The following is a 15,517-nucleotide window of genomic DNA, read 5'->3' on the forward strand; positions in this document are numbered from 1 at the left end:
CATGCTTGGTCTAGGTGAGGCGTTCTAGCCCTCTTTGGCCACGGGCGGGCATTAGGCCCTCCCAAATCCAAACGAGGGTGCAAAGGCTCTCACCAACCAATGGGCGAGGTTGTTGGCCCTTGCCAACCTTCGAGCCCTCACCCAAATCAAGCGAGGGTCACTAGCTGTCACTAATCTACAAAGTTAGGAGAAAAAAAGGAAGAAAAAGAAAAAAAGTATTAAAAAACTCTTTAAAAAAAGTCCTCTTGATATATATATAATAAAAGCCTAAATCCTTAATTTCACTCATTAGTCATCTTGTCTCATCTCAATTTCTCGCGTCTCAACTCTCTCAAAAAACTCTCTTGGTCTCTTCATCTCTCAACTCTCAACTCTTATTGACTCACGACCTCAACTCTCGACTCCTATTGACTCATAGTCGTACATCTGGCCGCTCCTCACAAACATGACTCACGACCTTAGCGCCCTCCCTCATCCTCGTTCACCTCATTTTCTGTAAGTTAGAAACCCAAATTGCTGCCAATTGCCCTTTTTAGTTTCTTTAATCTACTCATTCTTCATAGTATTGAGAGGGGGGTCACTAGCTGTCACCAATTTACAAAGTTAGGGGGAAAAAATGAAGAAAAGAAAAGAAAAAAGAAAAAGTATTAAAAAACTCTTTAAAAAAAAGTCCTCTCAATATATATATAAGCCCAAATCCTTAATTTCACTCGTTAGTCATCTTGTCTCATCTCGATTTCTCGCGTCTCAACTCTCTCAAAAACTCTATTGGTCTCTTCATCTCTCAACTCTCAACTCTTATTGACTCACAACCTCAACTATCGACTCCTATTGACTCACAGTCGTATCCTCTGGCCGCTCCTCACAAACACGACTCACGACCTCAATGCCCTCCCTCACTCTCGTTCACCTCATTTTATGTAAGTTAGAAACCCAAACCGCTACCAGTTGCCCTTTTTAGTTTCTTTAATCTACTCATTTTTCAAAGTATTGAGAGGACAGTGAAGTATTTTCAACTCCTATCAACTCAAGACCTCAACTCTCTCAACTCCCATTTACTCGTGGTCGCACCTCCGACCATTCCTTGCAAAACCCAACTCGTGACCTCAGCCCCCCCGGTTGTTCTTGGTCACCTTCATTTTCTGTAAGTTAAAAACCCTAGTTGCTGCCATTTGCCCCTACTCATCGTTCAAAGTATTAAGAGGACTGTAAAGTAATCTTTGCACGTGTTTGAGAGGAAACTCTTTAGGCCGCATGGGTGCTAGAATCTTATCTTGACCCGTGGTTGAATTGACCGGTCACTTGCGTGAAATTTGGTGCGACCGATTCCATAAGCCCACCTTATAATCGAACCGCTAGAGTAAATCCATGAAATTAATAAGCGGGACTAGTTTCAAGGTGGAACCGTCCACCCGAGAAGTGATCACCTTTACCTGCCACTAAGTTTGACTATGTCATGTCATTAACGAAAAGCAATTGAGCACCTCATCATTATTGTACCACTATTAGATGAAGCATAACGTCATTGGGTTATTTCATGATCTGGCACTTCACTCGGTGTTCCGAGGATGCGGATGCCGATGACGGCATTGGGCTTGCAAAGTTGAGCTACCACAACTTCGATGGCGTGGCATGATTCGACTAGCGGATCTTTGCACAGGGTTCAAGAGATCAATAGGAGCTGTAGAACAGTAAGAGCTTGGAATACAAGCAGCAATTGCATCAGGCAGACAATGAGCTCACTCTTAAGATTTTAAGGTTTTCTAAAATCGTCCAATTTGTACGCTTCCTTCTGGAATCTGTAAAGAAGGAAGCGAGGACTTGGATGATGAAAGCTCCGTCTTTCATGTCGCCAACCGTGTTTGTAACTTGCAGACCCAAGGCACAACTTGAAAGGAAATACTCCAAAGTATTCCATTGCATCTCTACTCAGAGCGTCCTACCCCCAAAATTGTTTAAAAATTTCAATGAATGATCAAGATCTATTCTTAAACATCATAAATCCCCGAAAATCGAATGCTTGAAGATCGGTAGAGTTGCCCCCATGTACTCCATGGCATGTAGAGCCCTTGATCAACCAAACTAGTTTCTAAAATTCTTAAAAGACCGGGATAAATGGAAACCGCTTGCCAAATTAAAGACTATTTCCACGCCTAATCACTCTTTCCCATCTGGCCAATTTCCATTTCCGAGCTGTGTTCCCGACCTTTTACTAAAGCAAAAGTCGCAGGATGGACCCGCGAATCGCGTCCACTCCGGGACGGGGCTGAGTCGGACCTGACCCGTGGGTGGCCTTTTTGTCCTGTCCGGAGCGCCACAAAATATCATCTCAAGATCCAACACCACCACCACCACCACGTACTCAAGACACGTAATACCACACCAACCGAGTTCGGACAATGCAAATAATTATCTCTTCCACTAACAAAAATTAAACACGGAACGCATGAGATGATCCACGGTACCGCCGACTAAAACCCCGGCGGACCGTGGTCGGATTTACACGACGATACAAGGCTTAGCAGTGGCCGCTGCAACTGCCAAAAACTCCATCGCAGCAGAGCCCCCTGCTTTCCCTAAATTACTCCTAACATATTACATACTGCGCTTCTTGGAAATTCGAAAGAGAAAGAAGACGAAACTACTGGAGAAAACTGGACATGACATGATGATGATGAGAAGTGAAAAAAGGCTTCAAGAATAGATAGCAGCCCAATCGATCTCGGACGGGTACTTCTGCAGGGAGAAGTTCTCGGGCACCCCCACGCTCTCCCACTGCGGCTCCACGAAGTCGTTGAACGTCAGCTCCGACAGCGGCGACGACTCCTCCACCGACGCGTCGTCGCTCTCCGGGGAGGACGACGTCGCCGCCGACACTCCCACCTCCGTCTTCACCGGCTCCGGCTCCGGCTCCGGCCTCCGCGGCGAGGCAGCAGCTGCGGAGCTGCCGCCGCCGGCGGGGGCCGAGCGCCTCTTCTTGCCGTCGGCTGGCTTCTCGGCCATGTCCTGGCAGATGGCCTGGAGCTTGGCGTCCACGGAGGAATGGAGCGGCTTGTAGTCGCCGAAGTCGCCCTGGATGTGCGACCCCTTGTGCTTGAGGTGCGGGAAGTTGAGCCGCGCGAAGTCGCCCCGCAGCCGGTACGCCGCCTTGTCGTAGGCAAGGGCGGCCTCCTCGGCCGTGTCGAAGGTGCCGAGCCAGAGGCGGGTGCGGTTCTTGGGTAGCCGGATCTCGGCCACCCACTTCCCCCAGTGCCTCTGCCTCACTCCCCGGTACAGCTTCGCGGGCTTCTGGGCGAGACCTGCCTGCTTCATCGGCACGGCCCTCGGCCCAAGAAACCCGGCGGCGCCGCCGTGATGCTGCTGCTGCTGCTGCTGCTGGTGATACTGATAGAAAGAAGACGGATAAGAGGAAGAATCTTGAAGGTGGGCTTGAGGTTGGATGATCTGACCCATCTGGGGTACTACTTGGGTCGGATAGTAGAGGTCGAACCCCGTCGGACCCGATTGCTGCACCGAGAACCCGTCAGGAAATAGCTGGGTCACGGAGGCGGTGGAGCAAGGGTCGGGGTAGGACATGGGTTGGGAAAGAGATGAAGAGGAGGATGGCGTTGAGAAGGAGAAGTAGTTGCAGGGAGGAGAAGAAAACGAAGGGTTCGATGGGGAAGCACTCTTGATAAAAGGGCTAAGTGCTTCCATCAGCTCATTGCCACCAGTATCGAATGACTCTGGTTCGAGAGCTGCGGTTGTTATGCTATTGTAGAAATCCATGATCGCTGCCATAAATGTTTAATGTACGTTCCTGCAAATTAATTTCAGATCTGGACTACTAAGATGGGAAAGGGGTGAAGAAGAAAAAGAAGGTTTTTTTTTTTTTTTTTTTTTTGGTGACCTGTTGCTTACCAAAATCAAAGCACAGGATGAAGATTTTCTTCTTTTTGCAGAAAAGCAAAGAAAAGAAGCGATTTTGCCAAATTGATATGGACCGAAGAAGTCTTTAATACACAACCTCTTCACTCCAGAAGCTTAATTCAAGACCAACCTTCGAGGGACAAAAAATCACCCTCTGAGCTGATTCAGCTGAAGAAGAAAACAGAAGAAGAAAAAAAGCAAGAAGAAGAAAGAGACCGGAAGCAAGAAAACACCCGATCTGGCAAGGAAAAAAAATTTAAAAAAAAGGTTCGTTTCTGGATCTCGATTCTGAAAACACCTGGCTTCAAGAAATCCTCAAGACCGTCCAAGTTTTGTCTCTTTCTTTTCTTTCTCGGGGGAAGAAAAAAAGCCCAAAAATCAGAACTTTCCTGTTCTTTTTTGAAAGACAGATGATTCGCAGAAAGGGATTCAGAGAAGCGGGGACATTAGAGAAGGGGGGAAGAAGAAGATCGACGGCCGATCAAACCAGCACTCGCACTCTCGTGTATCACTCACGCTCTGTTTTTTTTTTCCTTTTCCTCTCTGTTTCTCGTGGGAAGTTCTCTCAAACCTCACACGCTCTCTGCCTTTCCCCACCCTCCTCGCGCAGCTATTTATACACGAAGGAGCTCTCTACCCACCTTCGCCCCTTGCCCCCTCGAAATCACGCCGTTAAATCCACGACTCATGCGCATTACTCCACCCACGTTTCTCACTCGGTCTCTGCGTCCGAGCATTGAATTGCCCCCTTGGACCGTGACGTCTGACTTCCCCCAGCTCACTGATTGCCCCCAGGCCCAATGAAGGGGCGACGCGTGTGTCGGCGCCCCGCTCGCGGCGGGACACGTGCCCCGTGCCCGACAGCCGGGGTGCCCTGCCATTGGCCCCCTGCCTTCCCTTCCGAGGTCCGTGTTGACTGTTGACTGGGAGGACGAACGCACGCGGGGTGTAGGGACGGACGAGCCTACAACGCGAGACGTGCGTTCACACGGCGCGATGCGACCCGGTCTCTCGCGCGCGCTCACGTTGATAACGCGGGGGATTGAACTGTTTTGACGGTGTTGGTACGAGGGAAAAAGAAAGAGAGAGAGAGAGAGAGGCTGTGTTTTTTCGTGATGAGTTGTTCTGCATTTTCGAAAAAGTCTATATCTTCCTCGGAGTCCGCGGCCAGTAGTTTTGCTTCCTTCCTCCTCCTTTTTTTCTCGCGAAAAGAAAGGTTTGGGAATTTAGTGGAAACCTACCTCGCACGTCACTTACATAGTTGAATTTTAGGGCGCCGATGAGATATTAATTGCCCGGTGCCGAGGTTGTCATTGCACCCCGCCATTTACGGTTGAGAAGTACAAGACTAATCACTGAATCTTGTCCCCTTAACCATCATTCCCATGTAAAATGACAAAAGTGAGGAGTTGTAATCTTTGTCTCCTCATGGGATTAGCGGTAAAAAAGTTTAATTTCCATTTTAAATTTTTACTCACGCCTTATAAAAAGGCCAGATAAAATTTTGAGAATAAGTTGAGAATTAAAGTAAGATTGACAAGAGAAATAATAATGAAAACGTATCTCACCCATCACTAACGTAATTGAATTTTAGGGGTGTTGGTGAGATATTAAATACTAGTGGCGAGGTTACCATCACGATATGCAATCCACCATTCAAGGGTGGGAAAGTTCGAGACTGACCCATGCTTGTCCTACGTAGACTAATTAAGGATGATAGACCACGGCATCGAACTAGTTATGTGGCTTGAAAAATCAAAGTCTATGACTCAGCCAACCGCCCAATTGGTGATCGGTAAATTTTCTTGCAAATATAGTAAGGTATACTAAATTTCATGCGACAAAGTTGCAACCCCTCCCCCCCTTTCAATTAGGGAAGATGATTTTTTATTAATGTATCATATGTTGTTCATAACTCATGTCAATTCATATTAATTAGATGGTAAACTCGGATGTTATGCAAATTATCGTACATAATATGACAAAACATGGATTTTCACAAACACAGTATGACATACAATTTTTTTCATAAATTATATAAAATCTCTTAATTGTATGTGAAGTGATAGAAGTCATAAGAAAAACTTCAAATTATGTTAGAATAAACAGTATTTCTTAAATATTAATGACATGCGATGAGATAGTGGAACAATGAGAAGAGAGGCAGAGGAGGTGGGGTAACAAACTAGTGACCTTAGGTAGAGCAAAGCTCGAGTATTGCAAACTTTGGAATACGGGAGAAGAAGCTACATTGAACCATCACATTTGCAATGACTAATTGTGTATATCGAGTAACTCAGTAAAAACGAGAGCATATCAATTATTGGTCAATATACAAGGTGCAACCTATTATGCCGCGTCATATTCGAGTCTCTCTATAATGCGTTTCATCTCATGTCATGTTTTTCGGTGCAAACCGACCACGATCAATAATGGAGTTCGTGGAAGAGAAAGTTCTAGGAAAGAATAGAACGTGCAAGGTAAGCAAAGCCTGGATGATCAAAATGACTAGGAAACCCTCCAAATTAAGGAAATGAGGCATTTCATAGGCTAATTAGGAATTTTCATTGACTTGCTTCTTAATTTCTCTCCACATAGGATTGACTAAGGAGTTACGGGCCCCGCGCTTGTATTTTCTCTTCATCTTCCTCAACTTTTCACTTCCCCTACTTTCCGAACAAGAAAAGGCAACATTTTCCTTCTTTTTATCTTCCTCTCCTTCATAATTTACGTCAGCGAAAGCCAATCATTTGTCCCAATTTCAACCTAGGCCCGGTCGGACTATCCTTAAGGACAATTAGGAATGATATTTTTACCGATCCTCGTGAGAAGCAGCGTCGACCTGCCTCAGTTGGGGTAACCCAACCGCACACTGAGTGGTGCGGGGTGGGGATGTACGATCAATTCTTGCCCTTGTGCAAGGCGTAGGGACAAGAATCAGATCTCCCGAAACCATGCTCCTCCTCGCCTCTTTCGAGTATTTATTTTCATTAATTATATTTGATGGTAGTAGCTTAATCTTTCATTTGGCCAAGCTTAATTCTTATACAATTTTTACGGTACAATAATTTGGAATGCGAACGAAGATTTTCCGAAGGAAAATGTAAAAGTGTACCCTTAGACACTTTTCAAAACCTTACTAAACGGGCCTTGGAGATCCAAAATTCTGTCATCCTCAACTAGTCTCCGGAGTTTTTAGTATGGAATGCTAAGTGCACCCAATCATAAATAATAGAATATAAGGATCATGAGAGCACTCAACCATTCGCCTCGGATCAGATCCCAATTGTCAACTTGTCTGTTCCTTTTTTGACAATTCACGCCCATGCCCATGAATCAACCTATCAAGTGCAGTGCACGACTAAGGATACGAGAAGTAATTCGCACGGCAACAGGAGGTGCGCCAGCTCAAACGAGGAAGTCAAGATCAATCGAAATGGTACCCCCCATTCCCATAATGGCTAGCTTAGCTGTGAGTTTGACCTAGGAAATAAAATAATGCAGCATCATACGATAAGGTCTTGGAGCACTACGAGATAAGCATGAAGATGACATAAATGCATACATAAGTATACGCATGATTGGGATTAGATTATCTGTAGCAAGAGCTCTTGTGGCCACAAATTTGATTAGTCCCTTGGGAGATTGACAGAGACAACCCTAGAAAAGAAGGGCCTTAGATAGAGATAAGTGAACCACTTCGGTTAACATGCTGGTTCATGATATTGTATTAAATTGAGCTAATGTCACTCTACATTATCCCAAATTTCAGTTCCAACCATCTTCACGACCGTATGGATAAAACATAACTAAATTCCGGGTCAGATAGTCCAAAACCTGATGATTTTTATGGGGTTCATGATAACATTCCCACAGAAAGTCCAAGAAGATGGGCATGGTGGAAGACGGCTATTAGATAACCTAGACAATGACGTCTTCATTGTTTTATTGGGTTCGATGTCATTCTTCTACCTTAGATAATACCAAAGGTCGCTAATGGTGTCCTGCTTCGGAGGGGTATGACTAATGCAGCCCGCGAACCACGGCAGACGACCTCATATGCGTAAAGTTAGGGCCGAGTTATGATTTAAGTTAAAGACTCTTCTTCCTGGAAACTGAACCAAACCAGTCATTGAAACAAATCTGATTCCCAATTCCAAATATTTGGATTCGATATTGTGCTAATAGGTTCCAATTTCTATGTGTTGAACCCACCTACCCATTCACTCACCCGAGAACCGATGATTAAAAATCTATTTTGTCAAGTTAGAAGAAGATTTCTTTCTTAAATGAACTTAACTTTCATATTACTTTATATTTCCATTTCTTTTGTATCAATATTTTGTTTTGAGCTGTTTTGTTGCTCATACTTTTTTATTATGACTATTATTTGTCCTGATTTAAGTAGAAGAAGAAGAAGAAAGAAGAAGAAGGAGAAGAGGAAGAAGAAAGAAAGAAATCATTTCCTAGGGAAACTTTGAAACTAAACCAGAAAAACATAATAGGTTCCACGGCAAAAATAGTAGATTCCAGATTTCAAAAATTAAGAATCAATTTTAATAAGATAGATTCCAAGTTTCAAGTTTTGAACCCACTCATTCTGAAACCAATCACCCCAATTTTCAATTGTGATTTCTTTAGTGGTCACATTGTGATTAGAGTTTCTATATGCGTGCAAACAAGACATGCATCCATGAGGTTAGTCGAGTTAAAAAGTTTAGATATTTGTATTGCAAAATAGTATATAACTAACGAAATGATGAGCTAATTTATTTAGTGAGCAAATGTTACTGAATATATAAATGTACATAAGCTGTCCTAAGATCAATTATGCATGTCTACTTCCATGTTAGATTACCACACTCATGTCCACCTGTTCCGAGGTTAAAATTGCTGATGTCCGTTAATGATGGATGGTTCAAAAATCAAAAGGAGTATACATTATTAGATCATTTTTTAGAAGAATACTTTTTCTCAAATAATTATAACATCCATGATATTTGTAGATAGGTTGTGGTAGTTGAATCTGTCATGTTTCATGACACCAAAAATGCCAATTTAAAAGTCCTTTTATTTTATACATCATGAACTTAAATGAAATTGGAAACCATGTACGGTAGCCTCGTCTCCCTCTTGGACCATAGAATATGGCGCGGCTTGAAATTATGAAAAAAATAATATATCATGTCATATGAAGCTAAATCATCTTACCGAAAAACAACATTCTCAAATCAAATTGAATGAATCATGTCATAAACTATTTAAATTTATCACCAATGTAACTGGGTCATCTCAATCGAAAAATTTACTATTTTTTAATGCATTTATAATGTGCTTCTCTTACATTATGTCCACGCATACAGCTTGACTTTTATAAATCGTGAACTGGGAATGGAATTGGAGGAAGCCCTTAAAGAATTTGGGAATTTCTGACGTTTATCACTCACTTATTTATTTATTTTGTTTATTTTCCCCTCTCTCCCTATAATGATGCACGGGGTCTAACTGTAGTTAAATTTCGTTGACTCTGGTTAGGTCAATAGCGCCTGGCGCAGAATCCGAAGAGCAGTGTGGAGGATCCGCCACGTGGGGGGCGAGCGCACGACAAGCTCTTCAATTGCGGCGCACTCCCGTTTTGCGGTTACAAGCAGTTGACCCCACGCGCTCTTCGCCCCCGCCCGACCACACGCGCCTCCTCGAGCGCCCCCTTGGCAGTCTCCACCGGGCGAGTGCAGCTCCACCGGAAGGTCCTGCGCGTGGGCATCGCCACGGCGCGCGTGTTTCTTGTGACAATCGTGCAAAGCCCCAGGGGGAACCCTAACCAGGTTTGGTGGTTAAGTTAGTTGACTGGTCCGGGGTTAACCCCCTCTTTGACTCCACGAAAAATACTTTTCTTTGGAGGATTCTTGTCAGAAATTCTTAAAACTGGAATGCATTATGAACCTTTGCTCATATAATGGCGGAAGCAACGATGATTCTGTCCGAAGAAAGCCTATTTTGGGCGAGAATCACGAGTCATGCCTATTTGGTGTTTGTAATCCATTGCAAGTTGCATCATAAACAAATGTTACATTTTTCATTAATAATGCTATAAAACTTAAGCATGTTAAAGTTGGGTCACTTTTCAAATTTGCCTTACGACCTAAGGATAATTAGTTCCCAATTCAGTCCAATTCCAAGATGAAATCAAGAACTAGACCAAGAGAACCAATTCCCAATATTGGGAACCAGGGACTAAATCGGTTCTAATTTAGGTCTAATGGAACTATTCATTATTTTATTTTTTTCTTATTTCCATCTGGATATCTTAAAGCACGCATAATAACCATTTTATTTCTAACTAGAGTTATTTTCTATTCTCATGAACATATTTGGAACAAATATATATTAAATAACATAAATTTCATTTTTTAATTTCTAAAACAAATTTTGAGTCCAAAATTAAGTTTGAATTAGAAATTAAAATAAAATTTTACTTTTCTATTTCTGAATAAAATGAGAAATAAACTCTTCTCATTGCTTGTCATCTCTACTAGCTGATTGTCCACCTGTCCTAACCACCGGTCACTGTCCATTGGTTGCCATCCACCACCATTGTCCTCTAGTCACCAATCTCTGTCCATTGGCCGCCTCTACCACCTAAGAGGGAAAAATTTATGTACTCTGCCAATGAAATTTTGTATCATTATCAAACGTATATTTTTTCTTATAAACTCATCAAGGAAACAAAAAGAGAAAAATTTATTTGTAGAACAAAATTGATTTCTTAAAACAGAATGATTATCCTTTACACCCTTATTTTACAAAACATGATAAGAAATAAATTCAGAATTCGAGACAAATCATATACTTCCATCCGGATATTTTATTGTCCAATTATAGGCTCATATCTCTAAAAATAATAAACTAAATCCACTAATTTTTTGAAGAAATAAAAAATATATATGTAGTAGGTCCGGTCCAATTCCCCCTTGGTACCAAGAATTGAGACTAGACCTTTCGGACACTCGTTCCACTTTTAGAAATCAAAAACTGGACAAAACTCTCTCGGAAGTTGGACTAAATTAGCTAAACGATAATCGTTTTGCACACCGCTATTATGATCGTGATGAAACACACAAAATTCGTGGGCGAAAATGGTCGGCCCTCGCAACGAAATTGATATTGGATCCTTTGGGAATTACATTAGAGGATTGTACAAACTGGAACTCTGGCCGGAGGGTTTCAGTGGGGTGGATTGAGCTCCAAAAAGCCTCCAATGGGGTCGACTTGCTTTGCGCACTCGCACCTTCTTGGTGAGGTCTTCTGGACTCTTTTTGCGGGGGATGAATGGACAAGAGGCATTCGCTTCGAATGAAAGCAAAGGGGCTGTCCGGAATGTTTTTAGGTTTTGGACCCACCGATATCGCCATCGCCCACCCTCAATTGCTTCCGACGCGATTGCTTCCTCCTCCAACTTCTCTTCTCTTTCATCATTTTCCTTTGACGGCGCACGGATCGAACGAAACAGGATTTTGACTTCTTCTTGAACTCGTCGATGTCATATGTGCTCGCAAATCCATACAACAGTCAATAAGAACGTATGATCTGTATTCTTCAGAATAGAGCTCTAATTCTTGAAATAAGGTTGCCGTAAATAATGTTTGGATAATTGGGTTTTTTGGGTATATTTTCGTAAAGCAAAATAAGGGTAAGACATATTTTTTTAATCTCGATTCGTGATGTTGAGTTAGCTTATGATGGTGTTCAGTGTTAAACTCACCCTCGAGTCCGGAAGAAACCTTTTTTAATGGCAGAATCACGAGGAAAAATGATGATCACGTGACCATTCCCTGTTTTTCTATTGGGTGAGGCACGTGACGTGTTTTCTCTAAGCTTTTGATTTTTGATGGCACTCGTGAGTTCATGTATGGGGCAGCCATTTCTTGCCTCCCATTTATTTATAATTGATGCCGAATACGGAGCTTGAGTGCGGCAAATAAATAGAATCAATCATGAAAACAAAGTCAACTAAGATATTCGAGATCATGAGACACGTTACCTACCGGTTTCATTTCATAAATTAGATTGACCTCAGATGGAATAAGGAGATATCGAGCCTTGTTATAATATAGGGTTCGTATTTTAATACACCAATACCAACCGGTGTGAAAATATTTCTCTGCAAACGGCCATGAAATGAAAACTTTCATCAACCGATCAAATAATTCATCTAGCTAAGTAAAAAGATTACATCTATCGGCAAGGTTTTATCGTATCACCATTGCACCAATAAAAGTCTCTTAGATTACCCTTTTCTAATTACTTTTTCCTTTTCCAGAGTCTTCATGTAGAAGGTTTCATAAGTATTCCTTGATAAGATCATCATATGATATGATGCCTCTAAGATAGCTTATACCGTCTTCAGAGAATAAAACTTTTTGATATTGCCAAAAGTCCTAAACTCGTGTTATCTCAAGTTAAGACTCCACGTTATTCGATGCAACATGTGGGTTTACGCAAACTCTTGAGTCACATAATCACACGGACATAGAATCTCTCAAGTGGCCCATTTTGTTTTGAAAACTAAATCATAACTCAGAAACCCTAATAATAGTGTCTTTAAAACAAAACTAAAAGATTATACCACCGGCCGTGATGGCTCCGCTGGATAAGAGCTCTGTTGATCCTTGCCCAAAGGTGAGGGGTTCGAAACCTAGTGAAGGCATTTGGTGTCTTAAGTGTGACGTCGGAGTGGTGAGTTCTACGCTAGCGTCACTCCAAGGTTTACCCGCCGACTATCGATTGTACAAGGTTCCTTGGGTAAAAAAAAAAAAAAAAAAAGATTAGGGCATTAACTAAACCCTAATTTTGGCCTTTCTTCTGCGCAGATGCATGAATCGCCCGAGCAATGCTTTGATGGGAAGACAGTTCCCCTGGCATGGCTTTGAAGTCAGTGCTTCCACGTTGAAACGTGGAAATAATTATTGCTTGCAGAAGTTAAATTATTCGGAAGAAGAAAGTGCTTGTACATTGATTCCCGGACACATTCTTTTAACCCATCTGCGCCATCGGTACCTAAAAATGCCGCACTATCCCTCTGAAATAGCATAGTCTTTTGCTTGAGTTCATGGTATTGTGATTATCAAGGTTTGTCACATGATCTGCAGTGTACTTTCTATCGTTTCCTCTCTCTCTCTCTCTCTCTCACCATAGGAAAACCAACAAGGCAAGAAGCCCACGGTTTTGATGTTTTCGATTCCCGCTGAAACGTGTGAATGCATGAACTCCACTATTGTTATATTTGAAAATAAGGTTGATAGTCACGGATGTTGTCGATAAGTTTCTTACAATCTTAATCAGAAGGGTTTTAGGATAGTTTTTAAGCAAAAGATGGATCGGGTGTCCAATGACAGCTTTGCTTAATGGGGATTGAAAAGGGAATTGATTGATACAGTGAATTGATGGAATATCCTCAAGAAAAGTGTTAAAAAAGTCATAAACCTTTTGTATTTATGCAAATTTAGTCCTAAACTTTTTTTGGTGCCAATTTAATTCTAAACATTTTTATTTAGTGCCGATTCAGTCCTTTCCGGCCAATTTTGGCTGGATTTTGCTGATTAGACGACGGCCAACTAACGTGGCATAATTAATGTTGACGTGAACAACTTTTAATAATTTTTTAATTTTTTAATATTTTAAAATTTTCTTTTTCTTTTCTTTTTTTCTTTTTCCTTCCCCTCCTCTAGCTAATCGCCGAACCTCGGCATCGGCCAAAGGCGACAGCCAATGAGGTCGACCACCGGATCTCGCCGACCACCTTGCTAGTGGCCGCGAGGGCAGCCTTGTCTTTGAGGCGGGGGCGACCTAGTGCCGAGCTAGTGAGGTTGAGCCTCGTCCATGGCCGGCGAGGCTCGCCCCGCCGCTCGACGCGAGGCCACCCTCACAACCACTAGTGAGGTGGCCGACGAGGGCGAGCCTCGCCACCTAACCCGAGGCCGCCCTCGTGGTCACTAGCGAGGTGGCGGCGAAGTCTCGGCGATCGGCTAGAGGAGGGAAAGGAAAAAAAAGAAAAAGAAAAAGAATTCAAAAATATTAAAATATTATTAAAAGTTGTCCACGTTAGCACCAATCAAACCATGTTAGCCGGCCGGTGTCCAATCAGCAAAATCCGGTCAAAATTAACCGTAAATGACTAAATTGGCACTAAGTAAAAAGGTTTAGGACTAAATTTGCACCAAAAAAATATTTATGACTTTTTTTAACGCTTTTCCCGAATATCCTCGTATTATTGGTTAATACAATCTCCACCTTTTTGCAAAATTAAAATAATCTAAGCTTCTTTATATATATCATTATCTTGTATTATTCTTGACCTTTTAATCAGCTTATTTTTGCTTGGGGTTAATATCATAAAAATCACAAGTTATGTTTATTGTAATACAAATATCCCGGACTTTTTTTTTATATCACTAAAAACTTTAAATTTTCCCATTGTGACACAAAAACCTCAATTTTTTTGTTATAAAAACCCCAAATTTATATCGATGTAACAAATATACCCTAGATGAAACTAAAATAAAGAGTACATATCTCACACATATATAAGTTTTTGTTTTTATATTACACAAAAAAAAAAAATGGAATATTTGTGTCACGGTGGGCAAATTTAAGATTTTTATTAAAGAAAGTTTATATTATCCATATTATAGTGGTATAGTGTGAAGTTTTTTTGTGGTATTTGCCCTCTTGCTTATCTTTTCACGGCATGCAATGAGGTCTTTTGAATTGGTCGGGATTAAAACATGGATTAACTTGCTCCAGCCTCCATGGTTAATCATTACTCTCATCAGATGTGTTTATCGGTAGTGAATAATACTAATGTCAGGGCGCACGCTACGTACTTACCCGAAGTAGGGTGGCTGCCAATTGGAAGAAAATAAGTATCTTCTTGCGGAAGTGTATGAGATTGGATGTCACGCGAGATATATTAATTGCTAAAATAAAGAATACATACATTAGTATTTATACAATCGTTAAAATTATATGTTAATCCGTACTTCGCTATTCTAATTTTTTAAAGGTTTTGTGTGTTTTGCGTTAAGAAAAAATTAGAAGAAATTGTAAGAGCCTCAAGATGAGAGAAAAGATTTGTATGAGAATAAAAAGTTGCCAAACAAATCCTAAAAACAGAACTTTTAGATAATAGCTTAAATTACGGGATCTAAGCATTTAATTACACTTTATGTGACATCCCTAATCGTGCTAGGCATCATGGTCTGTCCAATGACGTATAAGTATATACTTTTCTAAGAAGTCGTTCATCCTAAAAGTGCTCTCATCTTGGCATATTTAATATTGAACTTCCAATGCTAAACTTGTCAAGTCAAAAAGAGCATTGTAAGTCAATTGTAAGTTTCGCACATAAAGAGAGAACTCTCCCTACTCAATGTACAATTCAATTCATTCATCATTATACAAGAAGAGCTATTCCTTACCTAAATCTTCTAGACCCGATGATCACTTTCATCCTCGTCAGATGAGGTTGTTACATGTTTTTTTGTAGATATATCGCTCTTTTTTGGTTAATATTATTAACGCAAAGAGAAAAAGTCTTCAAGATTATTAA

At 41.5% G+C, this 15,517-nt stretch overlaps 1 protein-coding gene across 1 annotated transcript; it reads right to left on the reverse strand.

Annotated features, from left to right (window-relative positions):
* Positions 1-2,391: 2,391 nt before the first annotated feature.
* On the reverse strand, positions 2,392-4,503 carry LOC120285865 (ethylene-responsive transcription factor RAP2-4-like). Its single transcript, XM_039316105.1, has one exon. The coding sequence runs from the start codon at positions 3,778-3,780 to the stop codon at positions 2,695-2,697; it is 1,086 nt and encodes a 361-aa protein (XP_039172039.1). The 5' UTR covers positions 3,781-4,503; the 3' UTR covers positions 2,392-2,694.
* Between the last annotated feature and the right edge of the window lie 11,014 nt (positions 4,504-15,517).

The sequence above is a fragment of the Eucalyptus grandis genome, chromosome 6, assembly GCF_016545825.1.
Source record: "Eucalyptus grandis isolate ANBG69807.140 chromosome 6, ASM1654582v1, whole genome shotgun sequence".
In the NCBI taxonomy this organism is placed as follows: domain Eukaryota; kingdom Viridiplantae; phylum Streptophyta; class Magnoliopsida; order Myrtales; family Myrtaceae; genus Eucalyptus; species Eucalyptus grandis.